Genomic DNA, 18,181 nt, shown 5'->3' on the forward strand with positions numbered 1-18,181 from the left:
ATATAATCAGAGTCATGGGCTCTTTCTAGCTTTCTGCTCCATTTACATTCAGTATGTTGGACCTTACTTCCATGCTCATCAACACCTCACAGACCCAAGATGGCTGCTGCACATCCAGGCTAAAGTCTCTATTCCAGGCAAGAAGGAGAACTGGAAAAGGCAGCTTATAGCTCATTAGCTGAAACTGTGTCACATGGCTGCCCCTACATGTAAGAAAACTGGGCAATTGAATGTTAACTTTTACAGCTTCTCCAGGAGAGACAGGTGAAAAGGAAAGGGTTTAGAAATGGAGATTGTGTGAGCATATGAGCATGCTAGGACTAGTAAAGTAATGGTACTGTAATTAAATGGTAATTAATTAATTAAATGGTGTTGTAAATAGTTTATTTCCATATTTTAAATGTCACAGGTATTGTCTTTTATTTAGCATTCTGTCACTATTACATTTACCAGGACTTCTGCAATTTGTCTCCCAATATGTCCCCCGATTTTATTTTATTTTCTCCATAGATTAAGATTTCTTAGTGTGTTCATGTGTGTATTATTATTATTTTAAAACAATAGGACTCTTCAAGGACCTGGGTTTGCTAGCAGAGTAAACCTATTCAGAAATGGAGCAACACTGTTATGAGAATGAGAATGGTTTTCTCCACAGCCACCTGCCCTTTTAAATTCCAAGATTCATCCAGCTAAAAACTATCATCATTAACAATAAAACTTCCTTTTATAAAGGGAAAAAAAAAAAAAAAGATCCCGGGGAACTCAGCAAACATTTCATGCCTCTAAGAGACACCAGGTGGCAGTGCAGCGTAAGAAGTGAGTGGATCTAGTTGGATCCATACCTTGATTCCATCAAATTGAATAAATAAATATAATTTTTAAGTGTGTGCCTTATCCAGATCCTTGTGCCACCAGTTCATCATGGTTTCAACCTCCTTTCCAGAAATGAGCTATGCATGATGCCCTTTGGGTGACACACATTTCATTTGGCTTATTAACATAAAAATTCTCTTCAGATGGGAGATTGTTTACTGGAAACACAACTGTGTTGTCTAATGCAACATCACCCAAGGCATTTTAGGAAATGATGAGTTCACACCTTGATATTTGTGTCCACAACTCTGGGTCATATGGGCCCTCCATGGGTAAATGTTTGTGGGGCAGAATGGCTTAGGCAAACTACCTGCTTTTAAGGGTGAGGCTCTAAGGGCTAAAGCTGTATTCTTTTCTCCTCTAGGAATTTTGAATCCAAAGATAAAACAGAGACACATATGAAGAGCAAAGTCGCTTTTTCTTTTTTTAAAGAAAAGTATAGTGGCACTTTCATCTTCAAACATATATTCCTTTTTCTGAATCCACTGAGATTTCAGACTAAGCTATACACCTTCGTCTGAAATGATATAAACTGAGTTGCTAACACAGATGTTTACCTATGGACTAGCTGCTATTATTACTCAACAAATTAACTTATTGGGTTTGTGGTGTAGGGAGGAGGAGGTTTTTTTTTTTTTAAAAAAAATCTTTCGCCTATACAATCAGGAAGCAAGCTGAAAAGGGTAAGTTAGCCTATTCATCTTGACAAGATATTCAGGACTGAACAGTGCCAAGCATAAGGGAAATCTAACTCTTTTCCTATGAGTCCCAGAATTCTGCAGAAGATAAAGATGACTCACATACCAGAAAGTTCTTTAAAAGCATCACTTCATTTGCTATAAGAATATAATCTGGCCTGTCCATACAACCCATCATGCAAAAAATCATGGTAGGCATTTTACAAGCAATGCAGAATTTCAATACTTGTACATTTGCTCAATTAAAAGATTAGCAAAGGCTGAAGAGTAACAGCTTGGGATAAAAGAATACAGAAGGAGTCAACTTTCTTCCTCAGGATCATGGCTTCCAATACCAAGGAGCACAGTCAAGAAAGCACAGCTGGGCTTCCCTGGTGGCACAGTGGTTGAGAGTCCGCCTGCCGATGCAGGGGACACAGGTTCGTGCCCCGGTCCGGGAAGATCCCACATGCCGCGGAGCGGCTGGGCCCGTGAGCCATGGCCGCTGAGCCTGCGCGTCCGGAGCCTGTGCTCCGCAATGGGAGAGGCCACAGCAGTGAGAGGCCCGCATACCGCAAAAAAAAAAAAAGAAAAGAAAAGAAAGCACAGCTACAATCTCAATACCTAAGACTGAATATACTGAGGGACAGGTGAGGACCATCATTTGTGGGTTGATCCACTGGAGGCCACTACCCCATGGACAGTCTCACTGTGTGGCCAAATGACTATGCAGCAAGCACTAAGGCATCTGTATACAAACAGGTAGAAATTACCTGTCGAGTTAACCTAATTCAGGTGGATTAGACTCTATCAGCCTGCAGAAGGGTCCTCTTGCTCAGGCACCAAGCAGGGAGGTAAGAATTAATTGCTTCCTTAATGAAAAGTCACAGTGATTTTCCTTTCTGTATAGCAATTAAATTTCCCTGAACTACCGTTGTAAAGCACATTATAAATAAATTGCTCAATAGCCTGATGGGCACTGAACTCTGGTGCAGACTCAACTTGCAAAACTGTGGTTTATCGGAAATGAATGTGGAGAATAAGAAGAGAAGATGCTACGCGCTTTACAATCAGACCCCAAAGGCTGTGGCTCAGGGTACAGTCCCCTCTTTGAGGGGCATCCCAGAGAGTTTTCCCAGCAGTGGGGTGCTCACGGCTACCTCTGCTGTGTACCTATGACTCTCCAGGCTCAGCCATAGCAAACAAAACCTATGTTATCCCTAATCTTCATCGCAAAAGGCAAGAGTGGGGATCATGAAGGCCATTTTCTAGTCAAGCAAACTGAGCCTTTTAAAGGTTATGCCATTTAGACTGAGGACCTGCAACTAGTTATAGACAGAACAGGCCCGGAGATCAGACCTGACAGACAACAAACCTGAAGTTTGCCATCGCACCAGACCATTTCTGAAGGGATCAAAAGCTATTTCTGACCTTGAGATTTTTCTTACCATTTCTGTGAATTTAGTCCCAAAGTAAAAACTTTAGGGAGAGATACAGAAAGGCTAAAAAATGCCACCATGAAGAGAGGTAAGTTATAGACCTCTATCCCGCCAACAGCTGTGAGAGCAATTGGGCTCCCAAAGGGACTCAGATATGTGGTCTGTTGGGAAGATGACCTGAAATTTAACTTACAGTCACCTCCAAACTTACGGAGAAAAATCTGCCAATACGGAATTCAAATTAGCTTCAGCATTTTATACTCTCTTGAACCAGGACCATAAGACTAAATGGACATTTCCTGGGTGAATCTCAAACCAGGAGTCCCTGAGGTACAGGCAACCCATTGACTTCTGGCATTGTCTACCGTGAGTGAAGAGGAAAGATGGGAGAAAAGCAGATCCAAAATCCATCTCCTGTAAACTCTCATGTTCTTAAAGGTACAGCAAGGCTATCAGGCATGAGGCATACAATGAGAACCGAAGACAACGGTCTTTATTTTTAACTTGGATCTGCTTTATGAAGCCTAAGTTCAAAAGTACATATGAACACAATTCATCAGTTCTCCTTTCCCTCTGAGATAGTTCCATTCAGAAGTACAACTTCTGGACTTCCGTGGTGGTGCAGTGGTTGAGAGTCCGCCTGCTGATGCAGGGGACACAGGTTCGTGCCCCGGTCCGGGAAGATCCCACATGTTGTGGAGCAGCTGGGCCTGTGGGCCATGGCCGCTGATCCTGCGTGTCCGGAGCCTGTGCTCCGCAATGGGAGAGGCCACAACAGTGAGAGACCCGCGTACCGCAAAAAAAAAAAAAAAAAAAAAGAAGTACAACTTTTGTTGGGAATGCAATGACTTTGAAAGTTCCATGTTTACTTGAATTGTAAATATTTGTATTAAAAATTGGAAAAGATGTTTTTAGAAGTGCATTTCTTAAATATAATGATTATTATTAAACCGATATTCTCATCGGGGCAAGTCAATTTCCAGGGATGAAAAAAGTGTCAATGGGAAGAATTTCATTTTTTTCTGAATGGGTAGCATCATTTTAACTTGGGTCCAATTTAGACTTTGAAAGATCTATACCAATAAAAGCCGCATGAGACAAGCCTCTTACTGGTTTGCTGCTAGAGGCTGCATGGACTTCCAAATCCTGTGACTGATGGCTCTATAACAGAACAGCAAAGGGGAAACTCACGTATAGGCTTCACCGTGCCTCGGTGGAGTCAACAATGATAGCACCAGCCCTGAAGGCTTCATTCTGGAGACATATCCCACTGTGGCTGGTTAGTGCCCAGAGGCAGATGGGTGGGCCTCTCCCTCACTCCCTCTTCCCCTTGATTTATTTTCTGTTCCAGTTATGTGAGATGTTCTGAATCTTTTTCATTTTGATCCTCTGATCCAGCATCTTGTACCTTGCAGGATGCTCATCACTTTTCTTTGGGACCGAAGGTGCGTAGGCGCTAGATGCATAAGCAGGGTGTTTAAAATGACGCAGAGGAGGCTTGGTGACTGCAGGCCATGCAAAGGAAGACAGACAACCGTTAGTCTCACCAACTACACAGTGCTCCTAAATCCTGGGGGTGACTTCCTGGCCCCCAGACCTGTTTGTTTTCTTTAAAACCAGGAAACAAACAGGGTTGAACTCTCACTAGAAATCTTATTGCAAATAGATGAATAAGCACATCATCACTTTGGTCATTCACTTAAAATAAATAAAGATAGGGCTTCCCTGGTGGCACAGTGGTTGAGAGTCCGCCTGCCGATGCAGGGGACGTGGGTTTGTGCCCCGATCTGGGAAGATCCCACATGCCGCGGAGCGGCTGGGCCCGTGAGCCATGGCCGCTGAGCCTGCGCATCCGGAGCCTGTGCTCCGCAGCGGGAGAGGCCACAACAGTGAGAGGCCCGTGTACCGCAAAAAAAAACCAAACAAAAATAAATAAAGACAAATGCCTAGGAAAAAAAAATTCCTACAGATAGACAATGATGACCCCAGAATACAAATGTTCTTTGACAATGAATGGATGGGGTTAAGGAAGTGAGAGGGAGCAGTGACGTCACTTTGGGAAATAACAAAGCAAACACAGGTGAGCACAGCCATCTCATTAATCAGCACTTAGCACTGTATGTAAGCTTTTAGGGTTGCAAAGTGGCACACAATCCCGGAGTGCTAATAAGAAGCACATCATTGAGAAAATACTTGCAAAGCACATGTATAAAGGTCTTGTACCCAAAATACGGAAAGAACTCTTAAAATTCAACAAAAGGAAACAAACAACCCAATTTAAATATATGCAAAGATCTGAACAGACTCCTTGCCAAAGAAGATATACATATGGCCAAAAAGCATAGGCAAAGATGCTCAACAATTTTTGTCACTCGGGAACTGAAAATTAAAACAACAGTGATATATACTACACACCTATTAGGATGTAGTACTGCTGAATGAAAAAAAGCATATACACATCTAATCTTAATATTATAAAAACATATAACCGTGTGCATAGGAAAATCTGGGAGAACATACATTTAAACCATAGCCGTGATTATCTCTGAGTAGTATAAACATGGCAATTTTATTTCTTTTTAATTGTTTACACTTCCTATTTTTTCTATGATGATCAAGTTTTAGTGATGTAACTTTTTAAAAAGAAACATACTACTAAAAATTTCTTCCATAGAATCAAGTATCAAAGCTATTCTACAAAACTATACATAATGGAAAGTCAGGAAAACTGAGTTTACTCTGCACTTTAGTCCGAGACCTTTCAGAGCACTCACAGCTGAGTATACTGTTCGCAGCCTAGAGATCAATATTCATTCACCGACTTGTTAAAGCACTTAACTGTGTGTCCTGCTGATACAACAATGAACAAAACAGGCAGAAACCTCTACCCTCATGGGGCTTCCATTCCAGTAACCCCCTCTGAAACCTGTGACTTGCTTACAGAAGAAAAAGTGTTCAATCATAATAAGTAATGCTATTACTACAAGCTCGACACTACCCACACCTACTTTGTCTTTGGAGTTAGGCTAACACATAAGTTAAGATTTTCAGCAAATGGTCCTATAGTGCCATAATAATGTATATGCAGATTAAAAAAAAATCTCAGAATGTTTAATTCTGTTTCTTGGGGTAAACAAGGGATTGCAGCACAAAACACTCTAGGAACATATATAAAAACAGTCCCGTTACCCTGGAGAATGGAGTAGAAACAGGCGAGGGCTTCAAATTAAAAGCTGATGGTCCCCACACTTCTGGGCTAGCTGATTTACTGCTCTTTAAGTCACAGTCCCTCTCCATATTCATTCTATTTTCACTACTCAGCATGAACCCAGCCAAAGTATTATTGAATTTCCCACTTCTCAGCATGAAGAAACATTTACCGTTTGCTAGAATTCTGATCATCAGAACGAAAGCTCTCCTTGCCACTGGAGTCGCTGCAAATAGAGTTGAATCCGCTGATAGAGATCGGCTCCCCACCGAGATTGTGGAAATACTTATATGCTTGCTGTCACCCTCACTCAAAATGTGGGAAAAAATAAAAATTCACACAGTGCTGTTTGTACGCATTGACTGCCTTTCCCCTCTACAGGGGAACATGAAATGATGACAGGGCAAAACAGCGGCACCTGGGATGAGGGCACGGTTTTGAATTTAATGAGGACCTTTCTTCCGGGGTGGTGCTGTGGCCACTTAAGGATCCTTTCCTTTGTCTTTTGGCGATTCCTGAGATATTTCTGGAAGGAGATCTGGCACTTTCCCTTTCGATGACTGGGTACCTCCCACAGCTGAACCCAGGCAGTAGTGTTACAATCCTCTTCTGCTCCCTCAACCCAAGCCCCTCCCCGCCCCAAGCAGAGAAGAACCAAATTGGGAACAGAATCCCCTCCCCTTCATATGCTTATCAACAAGTTGGACCCTTTTCCTCTTGGAGACACGTTCACAAAGTCTGCTCTTGTCTCCTAGAGCAATTTACTTGGAGAAAACGATCTCATTGGCTAATGAAGATTTGACAAAGACACGTTTCTCTGCACAGAGCCTGAACTTGGGAAAGTCATTCTCTATATTACTTTCAAATGTGCTTAGGAAAAGAAAAGTTCAAGACAAAAACTGACACATCATCATCCTTTATTATACAATTACAATGTTTGTTTTTCATAGACATTAGCGCTCTTTTAGGAGTTTTAATCCTCATTTGTTTCAATCTTATCTTTTTCATAAACGCAATTTCTCCCAAAGGTGTCTCTGACTTTCGCCCTTTCGTCTGCCATCACCAACTTTTTATTCTCTCTCTCTGAGGCCACTTTGCTTGGTGGCGACTTTTTTTTCCCATAGGAAAATAATGCATAGACTTATTCTTCTTCAGAAAATAGACTGCGATTTATTCATATATCAAATGTAACTGTGTTAAAGTTAAACTAGTATGTCCATGGCAGGACTTCTCAGAGACCTAAAGGATGGCGACATGTATCATGAATCCCTAAGAACAGCCAACAGCATGTGTTTTTCTAATTTTGATTAGGCCAAGGCGCCCCCTTTATCAGGAGCATGTCACACTTTCGGAAGGACTGGTTTAATTCATTATCACTGTCGTTCTCATGTCATAACATGTTGTATCTTATTAATTCGGTGTGCCCTGTTGTTTGCACTGACAGCAGGCAGAAGGAATGGTCACTAGTGCTCGTCTAATCTACGTGCACCCTAATTCCCGTGCAGTAAACCATGATCTGCATTAGAACCCAAATCTGTGTCTTCAATCCTCCACGGCTTCAGTGTGATCTTGCAGGGCCACTGCACAGCAGCAGCAACTGGGAAATTTTCTGAATCTCTGCTGTAGAGGACTGCCTCCAAAGGCAGAAACTTGATTTACTCTTAGCTTCTGAATAAATTCTAATATTGGCACCTTTAAAAAAAAAAACAAAAGTGTTCTGCATGTGTTTTCTTCTTTTTCAAAGATAATGCCATAACATGACCTTTGGAAAAAACATTTCCACATGTAGATATTTTCTAACTGCATTTACACACACACAACACAACACATACACTAACAAGATAAAAAACAATCATTTATTGCCTCATAAATGTTGTTTTACATGAAGAACAAAATCCCACTGCCATACATTCCATTTCTAAAATAGTGTCTATTGATATCTGTCTGAAATTTGATGCAAAGTCCTTATAAAAATGCTCAAAGATCATCCATGAGCTTTGAATTGCAAGGGATTGATGTGTCAACATCCGTTCCACGAGGATAAAATGATACAAGAACTGAGCCTGTGATTTTCATTTCAGGATCCGTGATGGTAAAATAATGATAATATCTGACATACATCGTGTACTAGGCACAATGCTAAGAATTTAATGTGAACTAGCCTTTAATCTTCACTACAATTCAACCGGCAAGCACTGTTATCACCCCCGCTTTTTTTTTTTTTTTTTTGCGGTACGCGGGCCTCTCACTGTTGTGGCCTCTCCCGTTGCGGAGCACAGGCTGCGGACGCGCAGGCTCAGCGGCCATGGCTCACGGGCCCAGCCGCTCCACGGCCTGTGGGATCTTCCCGGACCGGGGCACGAACCCATGTCCGCTGCATCGGCAGGCGGACTCTCAACCACTGTGCCACCAGGGAAGCCCCGATCACCCCCTTTCTGAGTGAGGAAACTGAGGCTTTTAAGTAACTTGCCAAAGTTTGAGTGACGAAACTGAGCTTAAGTAACTTGCCAAAGTTTACACAGCCAGCATTGCAGGAAGTCTGGATTCTGGGTTCACATCCAAGTGGTCTAGCCTCAGACCTCACATATTTAAAATAACCCGGGACCAAAGTTCAGAGTACGTTTTAATAACTACCATAATAAGTTAAAATAGTAATTCATTTATACTATCAATAATTTGAGTATATATCTGTGATATATGGGATTCTTGAATACCATTGTTAGTAGCCATAATCATACTTCCCCCAAAGCAAAAGCAAATCATTCCTTCTTAATACAATTTGTGTGGTAATGGCTCAGGAAGGAATTGCATAAACATCGTGGCTAACAGGTCTCTTAAATAGCTGCTTTTGTCTCTTCCCTCACCTAGGTGGGTTTGGGATGGAACAGGTGTTCCAGAGGTCTAAGCACCAGAGACAAGCAAACAAGTCAGGGGAGCCCCAGGGTCTTGGGTGAAATTTTTAACTTGGTGGTTCTCACCCCTCACTGCATATGAGAACCACCTGGGGAGCTTTTAAAACTCCTGGGTACCCCAGACCCATGAAAGCAGAATCTGTGTGGGGTTGGGCTGAGGCCTCAGGAGTTTCTAAAGCCCTTCAGATAATTCCACTGTGCAGGTGTTTGCAAACTACCGTTTCAGCCTCGCCAATCTTCCCCCTCCTTATCTTCACAAAGGGAACGACAGTGATAATATTTTGCACACACTGCAAGTGTTCTATAAATTGTAAAGAGCTAGCCAGGGCTCTTGCTGTAGTTTGATCACAACGAACTGCCTGGCTGGTGAGGAGTCCTTTATGCATCAATTAAAGTTACCTGTGGTCTTCAAAATTAGGCTTTTTTTTTTTTTTTCTCTCCTACCCACATAGTTTGTTCTTCCTGTTGGGTCTAACATGAAGACAAAAGCTCTGAGAAATGAAGAAACAAATGTTCTTTCTGTTGGAAAAAACAACTTTGATGCTATCACCTGAGGATTGTGAGGAAATCTGCAACACTCAGAGTCAGCGATCCTTCCTCAATATACTGAGCGCTTGGAAAAGCAACGAGTAAGACCAAAGACGATGTTCCTGGTGTCTGACTAAGGCGTGAGAGCAAGAGTGGGTGCTTTGAAGTCGGAGAGACCTGGTTTTAAAGCCTCCTTCACCTCCCCCAGCTATTTAGTCTTAGGCAAACACCCCCCCTCTCTAAGTGTCACTTTTCCCCTCTGAATAACAATGTTACACACTTAACAGGCCTTCTTGGGAGGACTCAGCAAGATGGGGCTTGTGAACCATGTGAACCACAGTGACTGGCATAAAGAAGGCCTTCAGTTAAGGGCAACTTTTATTATTATTGTAGTGACAGTGACCATGTCCAGGGGAACTGCTGGTGGGTAAGGGGAGCTCTGGAAAGACTCTGGGACAGGCACCACCATCCCTGGCAGCTCCGATCTTGGGCTGGTGGAAAGGGTGTTGCTCACTCCTTCTGCCCTTTTCAGAGAATCGGCCTGACATCAGTTTCGCCCTCTGGATTTGTCTTCTCTCTGGACTCTTTCTAGCTTCTTCCTGGGACAACTTCTCAGAGCATCTGGAACTCCAAACCCGACTTATACCTGTTTCTGATTGAGGCAGCCACACTAGCACATTTGGTATGAATTAACTGCGTTCTGAAGATAAGCTCGTGGGAGGACACGCAATCAGCCAAAAGACTCCTCTCACTAACATCAGCTCCACAGAGAGTGGAATCAAGATGGGTTCATCCCAGTCCCAAAGGAAGAAACACACCCTTTAAAATTAGCAGTTTGGCTGAATTGGTTTTCATAGCTGGTCTTTTCCTTAAAGGGCAAGTGGAAAATGTTAATTTGTTTCACCAGAACAGGAGACTTGGTCCTTGTTCAATATCTAGGCTTCCCAGCAAACAGTTTTAAAAATGAAAGTGAAGTATAACAACTTTTTGTGAACCCGGGGCTTTGCTGTTTAAGGAGCCCAGTAGCATGGCCTGTCTTCTGTGCAGTTCAGTGTCTTTATATCCATTATCTCATTTGTAGTCGCCCCTCACCCATCCTTGGAAGGGAGTCAGATTCAGTTCTTTCTCTGTCCCCATATGACTGGGACACATAATTTCAGTTTCCCATAAAAAGAAAAAAACAGATAGTAACACTCACTGCAGAGGCCTGAGAATGACAAGAAAGCAACGTATTAGAAACAGCCAGCACAGCGCTGACACGTAGTAGGCGTTCACCCAGTATCAGTTTCCATCCCTCTCCTCAGAGGCAGATCCTACATTTCAGGAATTATCTGGAAGATTTGCAATTGCCAGGAAAACTCAGCAGCAGAATACTTTCCCAGCTAGGGAATTGCTTTGTCTCCTCAAGACATGAAAGCGTTACATGAAGGCCATGCTGATAGGTCTTCCTTCCTTTTGCAGAAATACAATCTAGCGACATGAACCCAGCCAGAAAATTACTCTTAAACCATGCACATTAGATGTAGTGCTGTCTAAGGTGAGGGTCTATTCTTAAACTCTTCAAGGTGTAGTTTATATTAAAACTAGAATACTTAAACCCAGCATCTACATTGGAAAAGACTCTGGTTCTCCAAGGACTCTTCCTCAAGAAAATGGGAATACTAACTAATCTACTGGTGCCATATCTGAAGCTTACAGAGCAAAGAGCACAGGAGACAGGAAGCTTGCTGTCTGAGAAGCTATCCAGAAAAAGGCCAATTGACACTGCCTGAACCAAACCACTCCCTAGTGTGGAAAGATCACCTGACCAGCATTTCCACGTCCCCAGAGGAATACATGGCCACAGGGAAAAAAATAAACCACATAGTTTTATTGCCCTTCATCCAACCTGAAGCTGTTTGCTTCCACCTGCATTTCTCAACCCTGGATGCCCATCAGATCACCTGGAAAGCTTCAGATTTACTGCATTCCTAAGCCCCACCTCCAAGAGTCTTGAAAGTAATCTGTTATTTTAAGGTGAAGCCCAAGCAAGTATGTTTGTAACGCCCAGTGGTTCTAACTCGTAGCCAGGTTGAGAACCACTGGCTTAGGTGCCGAGTTTGTTTTGAGAATACGTCCCCTTAAGTTTCGAGGGATGCTTGGGGCAGCTGACAGGGTCTGGTCATTGCACACAGGAGTGGCCAACCCTTGGCCACATGCTAAGATCTGTGACAAGAATCAAATCCACGAAGGTCTACTTTTGGAAGAGGTGGTGTGGTATTGTGAGAGAAGCGTGGGTTTGGGGTGTCACAGAACTGGATTAAACTATTACCAGCTGTGAGATCCTAAGGAGATAATCTGTTTTGGGATTCAGGGTTTTGGGTTTGTTTTTGTTTTTTTCTGTAAAATGGGGAAAATGGTAACTTCTTTGCATGGTTGTTGTGAGGATTTTAAAGGGGCTATAACTGAGATAATGTAGGTATGGTACCTTGCAACCTCGCGGAGTGCCAGTATGTCGTAGGTGCTTGGTATGTGGCTACCATCATTACACAGCACAGGAGATGAAAGGTCATCACAAGGAGCCTTTTAATGGTGGCCTCCCTGGTGGATTTCTTATTATAGTACAGAAAAGTCATGTCATTCCCCGTACAAATGGATTTTACCACATGAAAGACCTCAGCACACAACGAAGAGATGAACTTAATGAATTTATTTGTGACTATTTGGCAGAGAACACACCACTGTGATTCACAAAAGGCTAATTATCCAAAATGGGCATTTGTGGGGAAAAATTACATATATATATATATATATATATATATATATATATATGTTTGTTTTTCCATTCAGCTACCTACACTTTGCTGAAACCCAGTGCCATTTTAAGCAAAGCAGAATCATCTATCCCACATTCTAAACTATTTATACCGTGTACAAATACTGAGCCTCATTCAATCACTTTGGGCTATTCCTAACCATGAGCTGGAACCCCCAGATGGGAAGGGTGGCTTAGATACCCAACCAGGATGGAAGGAGTTTCAGTCCCTGAACTCTAATCTTGACATAATTAGGAAAATGACAAACAAATGACTTTTGATTCTTAAGACTCTTTGCATTTACTATGCTGAGCCATAATAATTCTTTGAGTCACCTTCATTGGAAGCCATTCTCGAACCACTGATTCCCTGGTCTTTGAGATACCTCTTCCTTATGCTTCACCCTACAGATCACTGATCCTGGCTATAAACTTCATTAGGACGGGACAGGGTGTTATACAGATTTGCATCCCCAGAATTTAATCCCAGTACTGATAACAGTTGGTGCTGAAAAATATTTAATGAATGAGTAAACTACTCGGCATCATACTCAGTAACCTTCATAAATCTCTCATTTACTAAAGAAGAGGGGAATCACTTAGAATACACACCAGTTGACTAGAATCTACAAAACCTAATACTTCTCCTTTGCATCCACAATGCCTTGATACCTAGATTTGTTGCCTGTGTTTGCTCAAAGAAGAATGTCGGCAAGCTCCTTTCCTCTGAAGTTTCAAATTTGAGGCCTGAGCACTTTTGTTTTACACCAAAGCTATAACCTCAACTCAGGTCTTACTATCGTCTGGAGAGGCTGAGGCACAGTTTTCAAGTCTCTCTGACAAACAGCTGAAAGAGCAGGAGCAATTAGGTAAGGCTGGAAAATAAGCTCTTTTCTTATTCAAACAACTGCTAGCTATTAAATGCCCTGCGACCTTATGATTTAATGATTAATCGTTTAATTTAATAAAAATATTATTTTAATTAATAAAAAAGAATAAGAAAGCCCTCCCTCAAGGAGATGATCATCTTCAATTGAGTTCTTTGTTTTCATTTTGTTTCTCCTGGCAAGCACAAAGAACATGAGGCATGCTCTTTCAAAGGAGAAAAATATTTGGGAGATTACGCAAGCTAAGTATTTTGTTCGATTTTTTTTCATCAGTGTGTGCCTTTTTCCACGTGTGCATCTGAAGATGGGGAGTGTAAGGCCAAATCAGTAGCTCTGTCCTGTGCTCACACCAACTATGACCTCTGCCAGAAGAAGCCTGTAAAGTTAAATTTCTTTAGGGTTCTAGAGCTCTGAAGTGCTAAATCACGTATAACAAATGTGTTTTGCTCTAGTCCATAGTAAGGATGACAACTGGCATCCCTTAAACTGAACTCAAGATAGAAGGCAATTGCAGAGACCACTCGTGGGAATCTTTACTTAAAATTAAGACAATGCAGGATCCCTCCACACCCCACAGTTGTGCCTGAAATCGGTACCTGCATAATTGTACTCTACCCCAGGCAGAGTACAACTGTGAAAGAAAGGCTGTTCCAGTGTGGACTGTTTGACATCAGTCTTTACGCCTGACAATGAAACTCGAGCAAAGAGTACAGGATTGCCACCTGCTAACTTTGGGCAAGCTATTTATCTGAGTATGCCTCAGTTTCCTAATTTGTGAAATGGAGATAACAGTACCTTCCTTAGAGGGTTGTTGTGAAGATTAAATGAGATAATACGTGTGAAGAACCTAGCATTGCCCCTGATATTTGATAGATGTGCAATACATACCAAAGTATTTACTATTAAAAACCTGTATTAGGAAGATCAGAAGTTACCATTTTTGAAGTTAATCACTCAGTAACTTACAATACACATAATATTTTGTTTTTGTAAAAGCAACATAAGCTTCCTAAAATGTCTTCAGGCCTCAGGGCTGGTCAGTTCTCTTCTGAGGAATCCTCTGAATGGATGTTTTATCCGTAGTCCCCTAGAACAGGACACACAAAAAATGTCATTGCAAGCCACCTGGCATCTCAACGCACCAACTCTTTCTACATCAGGCAACAGAGATTAGAAGCAGAGCTGCATCTATTGCCAACACTACCGTGCAAGCCAGAAGCTGCTCACACAGGAGCAATCAGGTATCTGCATCAGCGAATGACTACGGTACTGTGCCTTTCCATCTAACGATCACTTCGGAAAAGTGATGTGACCGAGGCGCTGGGGGCATCTGCTCAGAAGCCACTGACTAGTCTCCATCGTTAGCAGTCATGATTGGAAGAGAAGCTCTGGGCCACTCCTCCAGCGAGAGCCAACATTGGCTCAGCTCTCCATCATTTACGGCCCGCCCATGAGCTTGACTGCGTTCACAAACCTCATGGGGCACACTTGAAGTTGGCACTAGAAAAAAATTGTCTGCAGGTGCTATTACTTTACCATCTAAGAGTCACTTTGCTATGGGCATGCAAGGAATCAAGGTGATGTCCTCAGAGCAGTTTCCTGGTGCTGGCGTGTCAGGAGAAAGCTTTGATAATTTTGTAAACCACACAAGCAGTTCTTTAATGAAGTGGTCTCTGGTGGCTTCAGGACTGACACATGTGACAAACAAAACTGTCTCGGAAGACAGTCACAGATTTTTCACTAGGAAATTCTTTAATATATAATATTTGAGCAAACAGAAACTATAATTAATAATATAACAAATACCCAGGTACTCTCTCAATACAGTTTAAGCAGATCTTAACATTTTGCGTATTTGTTCAAAAATTTGTTTAAAGAGATTAAATACCAAGGTAGAATTTAAGTACCTAATATACCCTTCCCTTCCCCCCACAAAAAAAATCCAGAATTTGATGTTTATTATTCCTGTGCATATAGTCGTTCAATTATTGCATCTCTATGCAACCATAAAATATCTACTTTTATTTTTGCTTGTTTTTTAAAGATAATACAAATTGCGTTAGATGGTATAAATCTTATTGAAACTTGCTTTTCTTGCCCAACATTATGTTGAGCATTGTTTGCAATAGCAAAAAAGAGGAAAACCACCATCAACAGAAAAATGATTAAACATCCTGTGGCACATTTATATAATAGGATATTGTACAGATGTTAAAATGGATGATGCTTTTCAAAGAACTAGCTTTATATTTTGCATGGAATTTCTTCTGCCATACATTAGCAGACTTTCTGGGAGTTTTTCTTAAAAGTGTTTCTTTTAAAAGGACAGGGCTGGATTTTGTTTTTTTTAATCCAAATTTCTGTATTTTAAGAGCAGAGTTTGAGCCATTTGCAATTATTCTTATTACTGATAGTTTTGGACTTGATTCTACTATCTAATTTCATAATCATTCTTTACTCCTTGCTTCTTTTTTCTCCTTTCTGCCTTCTATCAAGTAGATACATTTTCTGTATTCCCTTTCTTTGTTGTTGTTCATTTGCTGACTTAGATGCTATAGGTTATATTTCTATTATTTTTACTGATGATCCTTTGTGTTGCAAAAAAAGTTACAAAATTACAAAGCTCTGCCCGAAGACAGAATAGATCTTAGCATTCCTTAACTCCCTCTTAAATATCCCCTCTTCCATCTATAGCTTCTGTTTCCTATTTTAACGCAAAAAATATGGACATTATTTTTATGGTGACTAGTTACTCACATTTACCAACATGCTTTATTTACTTGTGTGCTCACCATTAATTCCTGTCTCTCACACTTTGCTTTTGGGTTCACCTTTCTTCCTCTTGAGGTATGTCCCTTATACTTCTTTTAGTGAAGTCTGGAGTGCTAAATTATGTCATGGTAAACCTAAAATGTTTTTACTTTGCCTTCATTCATAACTAATAATTTAGCTATTTTAGCTATTATATAATGCTTTATTTTCCCTCAGCCTATGAAAGATATATCTTCATTGTCTTTTGGCATCTGCTGTTGCTAATGCAAATTTTGCTGTCAGTTGGTTGTCATTTTATTACAGGCAACCTGCTCGCAGCTCCCTTGAACATAACCAGCTTCTTATAGCATTTAATATTTTCTCACCCTTGACATAATTTGGAACAATCTCACACAATGCATTTAGGTATGTGTTTGGTATTACTTAGGTATGGCAAGTGAGGTGCATTTACTGTCTAGGAATTTGAGCCTTTAGAGCTGTTTATCTATCTTCCATGCTCTTTCATTTTTAAAATTGAGACATAATTCACATACCATATAATTCACCATTTGAAGTGTACAGTTCAGTGCTTTTTATTTTATTCACAAGGTTGTGCAATCAACACCAATTTTTTTTTTTTTTTTTTTTTTTGGTGGTACGCGGGCCTCTCACTGTTGTGGCCTCTCCCGTTGTGGAGCACAGGCTCCGGATGCGCAGGCTCAGCGGCCATGGCTCACGGGCCCAGCCACTCCGCGGCATGTGGGATCTTCCCGGACCGGGGCACGAACCCGTGTCCCCTGCATCGGCAGGCGGACTCTCAACCACTGCGCCACCAGGGAAGCCCCATCACCAATATTTAATTACAAAACATTTTCTTTTTTTTTTTCCACATCTTTATTGGAGTATAATTGCTTCACAATGTTGTGTCAGTTTCTGCTGTACAACAAAGTGAATCAGCTATATGTATACATATAGCCCCACATCCCCTCCCTCTTGAGCCTCCCTCCCACCCCCCCATACCATCCCTCTAGGTCATCACACAGCACTGAGCTGATCTCCCTGTGCTATGCAGCAGTTTCCCACTAGCCATCCATTTTACATTAGGTACTGTATATATGTCCATGCTACTCTCTCACTTCATCCCAGCTTTCCCTTCCACCCCTGTGTCCTCAAGTCCATCTCTACGTCTGTGTCTTTATTCTTCCCTGCCACTAGGTTCATCAGTACAGCTTTTTTAGCTTCCATATATATATGCGTTAGCATACGGTATTTGTTTTTCTCTTTCTGACTTACTTCACTCTGTATGACAGACTCTAGGTCCATCCACCTCACTACAAATAACTCAATTTCGTTTCTTTTTATGGTTGAGTAATAGTCTATTGTATATATGTGCCACATCTTCTTTATCCATTCATCTGTTGATAGACATTTAGGTTGCTTCCATGTCCTGGCTATTGTATATAGTGCTGCAATGAACAGTGTGGTACATGTATCTTTTTTTTTTTAAGTTGACAATTTTTTTATATAAATTTATTTATTTATGGCTGCGTTGGGTCTTTGTTTCTGTGCGCAGGCTTTCTCTAGTTGTGGTGAGCAGGGGCTACTCTTCGTTGTGGTGCACAGGCTTCTCATTGTGGTGGCTTCTCTTGTTGCAGAGCACAAGCTCTAGGCATGTGGGCTTCAGTGGTTGTGGTGCATGGACTCAGTAGTTGTGGCTCACAGGCTTAGTTGCTCCATGGCATGTGGGATCTTCCTGGACTAGGGCTCGAACCCGTGTCCCCTGCATTGGCAGGTGGATTCTTAACCACTGCACCACCAGGGAAGTCTACATATATCTTTTTGAATTATGGCTTTCTCAGGGTATATGCCCAGTAGTGGGATTGCTGGGTCGTATGGTAGTTCTATTTTTAGCTTTTTAAGGAAACTCCATACTGTTCTCCATAGTGGGGTATCAATTTACATTCCCACCAACAGTGCAAGAGGGTTCCCTTTTCTCCACATCCTCTCCAGCATTTATTGTTTCTAGATTTTTTGATGATGGCCATTCTGACTGGTGTGAGGTGATACCTCATTGTGGTTTTGATTTGCATTTCTCTAATGATTAGTGATGTT

General features: G+C 41.6%; 1 protein-coding gene across 8 annotated transcripts in view; it reads right to left on the reverse strand.

Moving 5' to 3' along the window:
• Positions 1–1,727: 1,727 nt before the first annotated feature.
• Positions 1,728–18,181, reverse strand: part of PDE1C (phosphodiesterase 1C) — a 547,523-nt gene continuing 531,069 nt past the window's right edge. For 6 of the 8 annotated variants that reach the window (XM_067746672.1, XM_067746671.1, XM_067746669.1 and 3 more), the window contains one exon: positions 8,040–14,405. In XM_067746672.1, coding sequence (XP_067602773.1) covers positions 14,392–14,405 — 14 coding nt within the window. In that variant the 3' untranslated portion in view covers positions 8,040–14,391. Of the gene's footprint in view, positions 4,495–8,039; positions 14,406–18,181 lie in introns of those variants that run through there. The other 2 variants (XM_067746678.1, XM_067746679.1) reach the window with 1 other exon arrangement.

This window comes from Pseudorca crassidens, chromosome 8 (assembly GCF_039906515.1).
Source record: "Pseudorca crassidens isolate mPseCra1 chromosome 8, mPseCra1.hap1, whole genome shotgun sequence".
In the NCBI taxonomy this organism is placed as follows: domain Eukaryota; kingdom Metazoa; phylum Chordata; class Mammalia; order Artiodactyla; family Delphinidae; genus Pseudorca; species Pseudorca crassidens.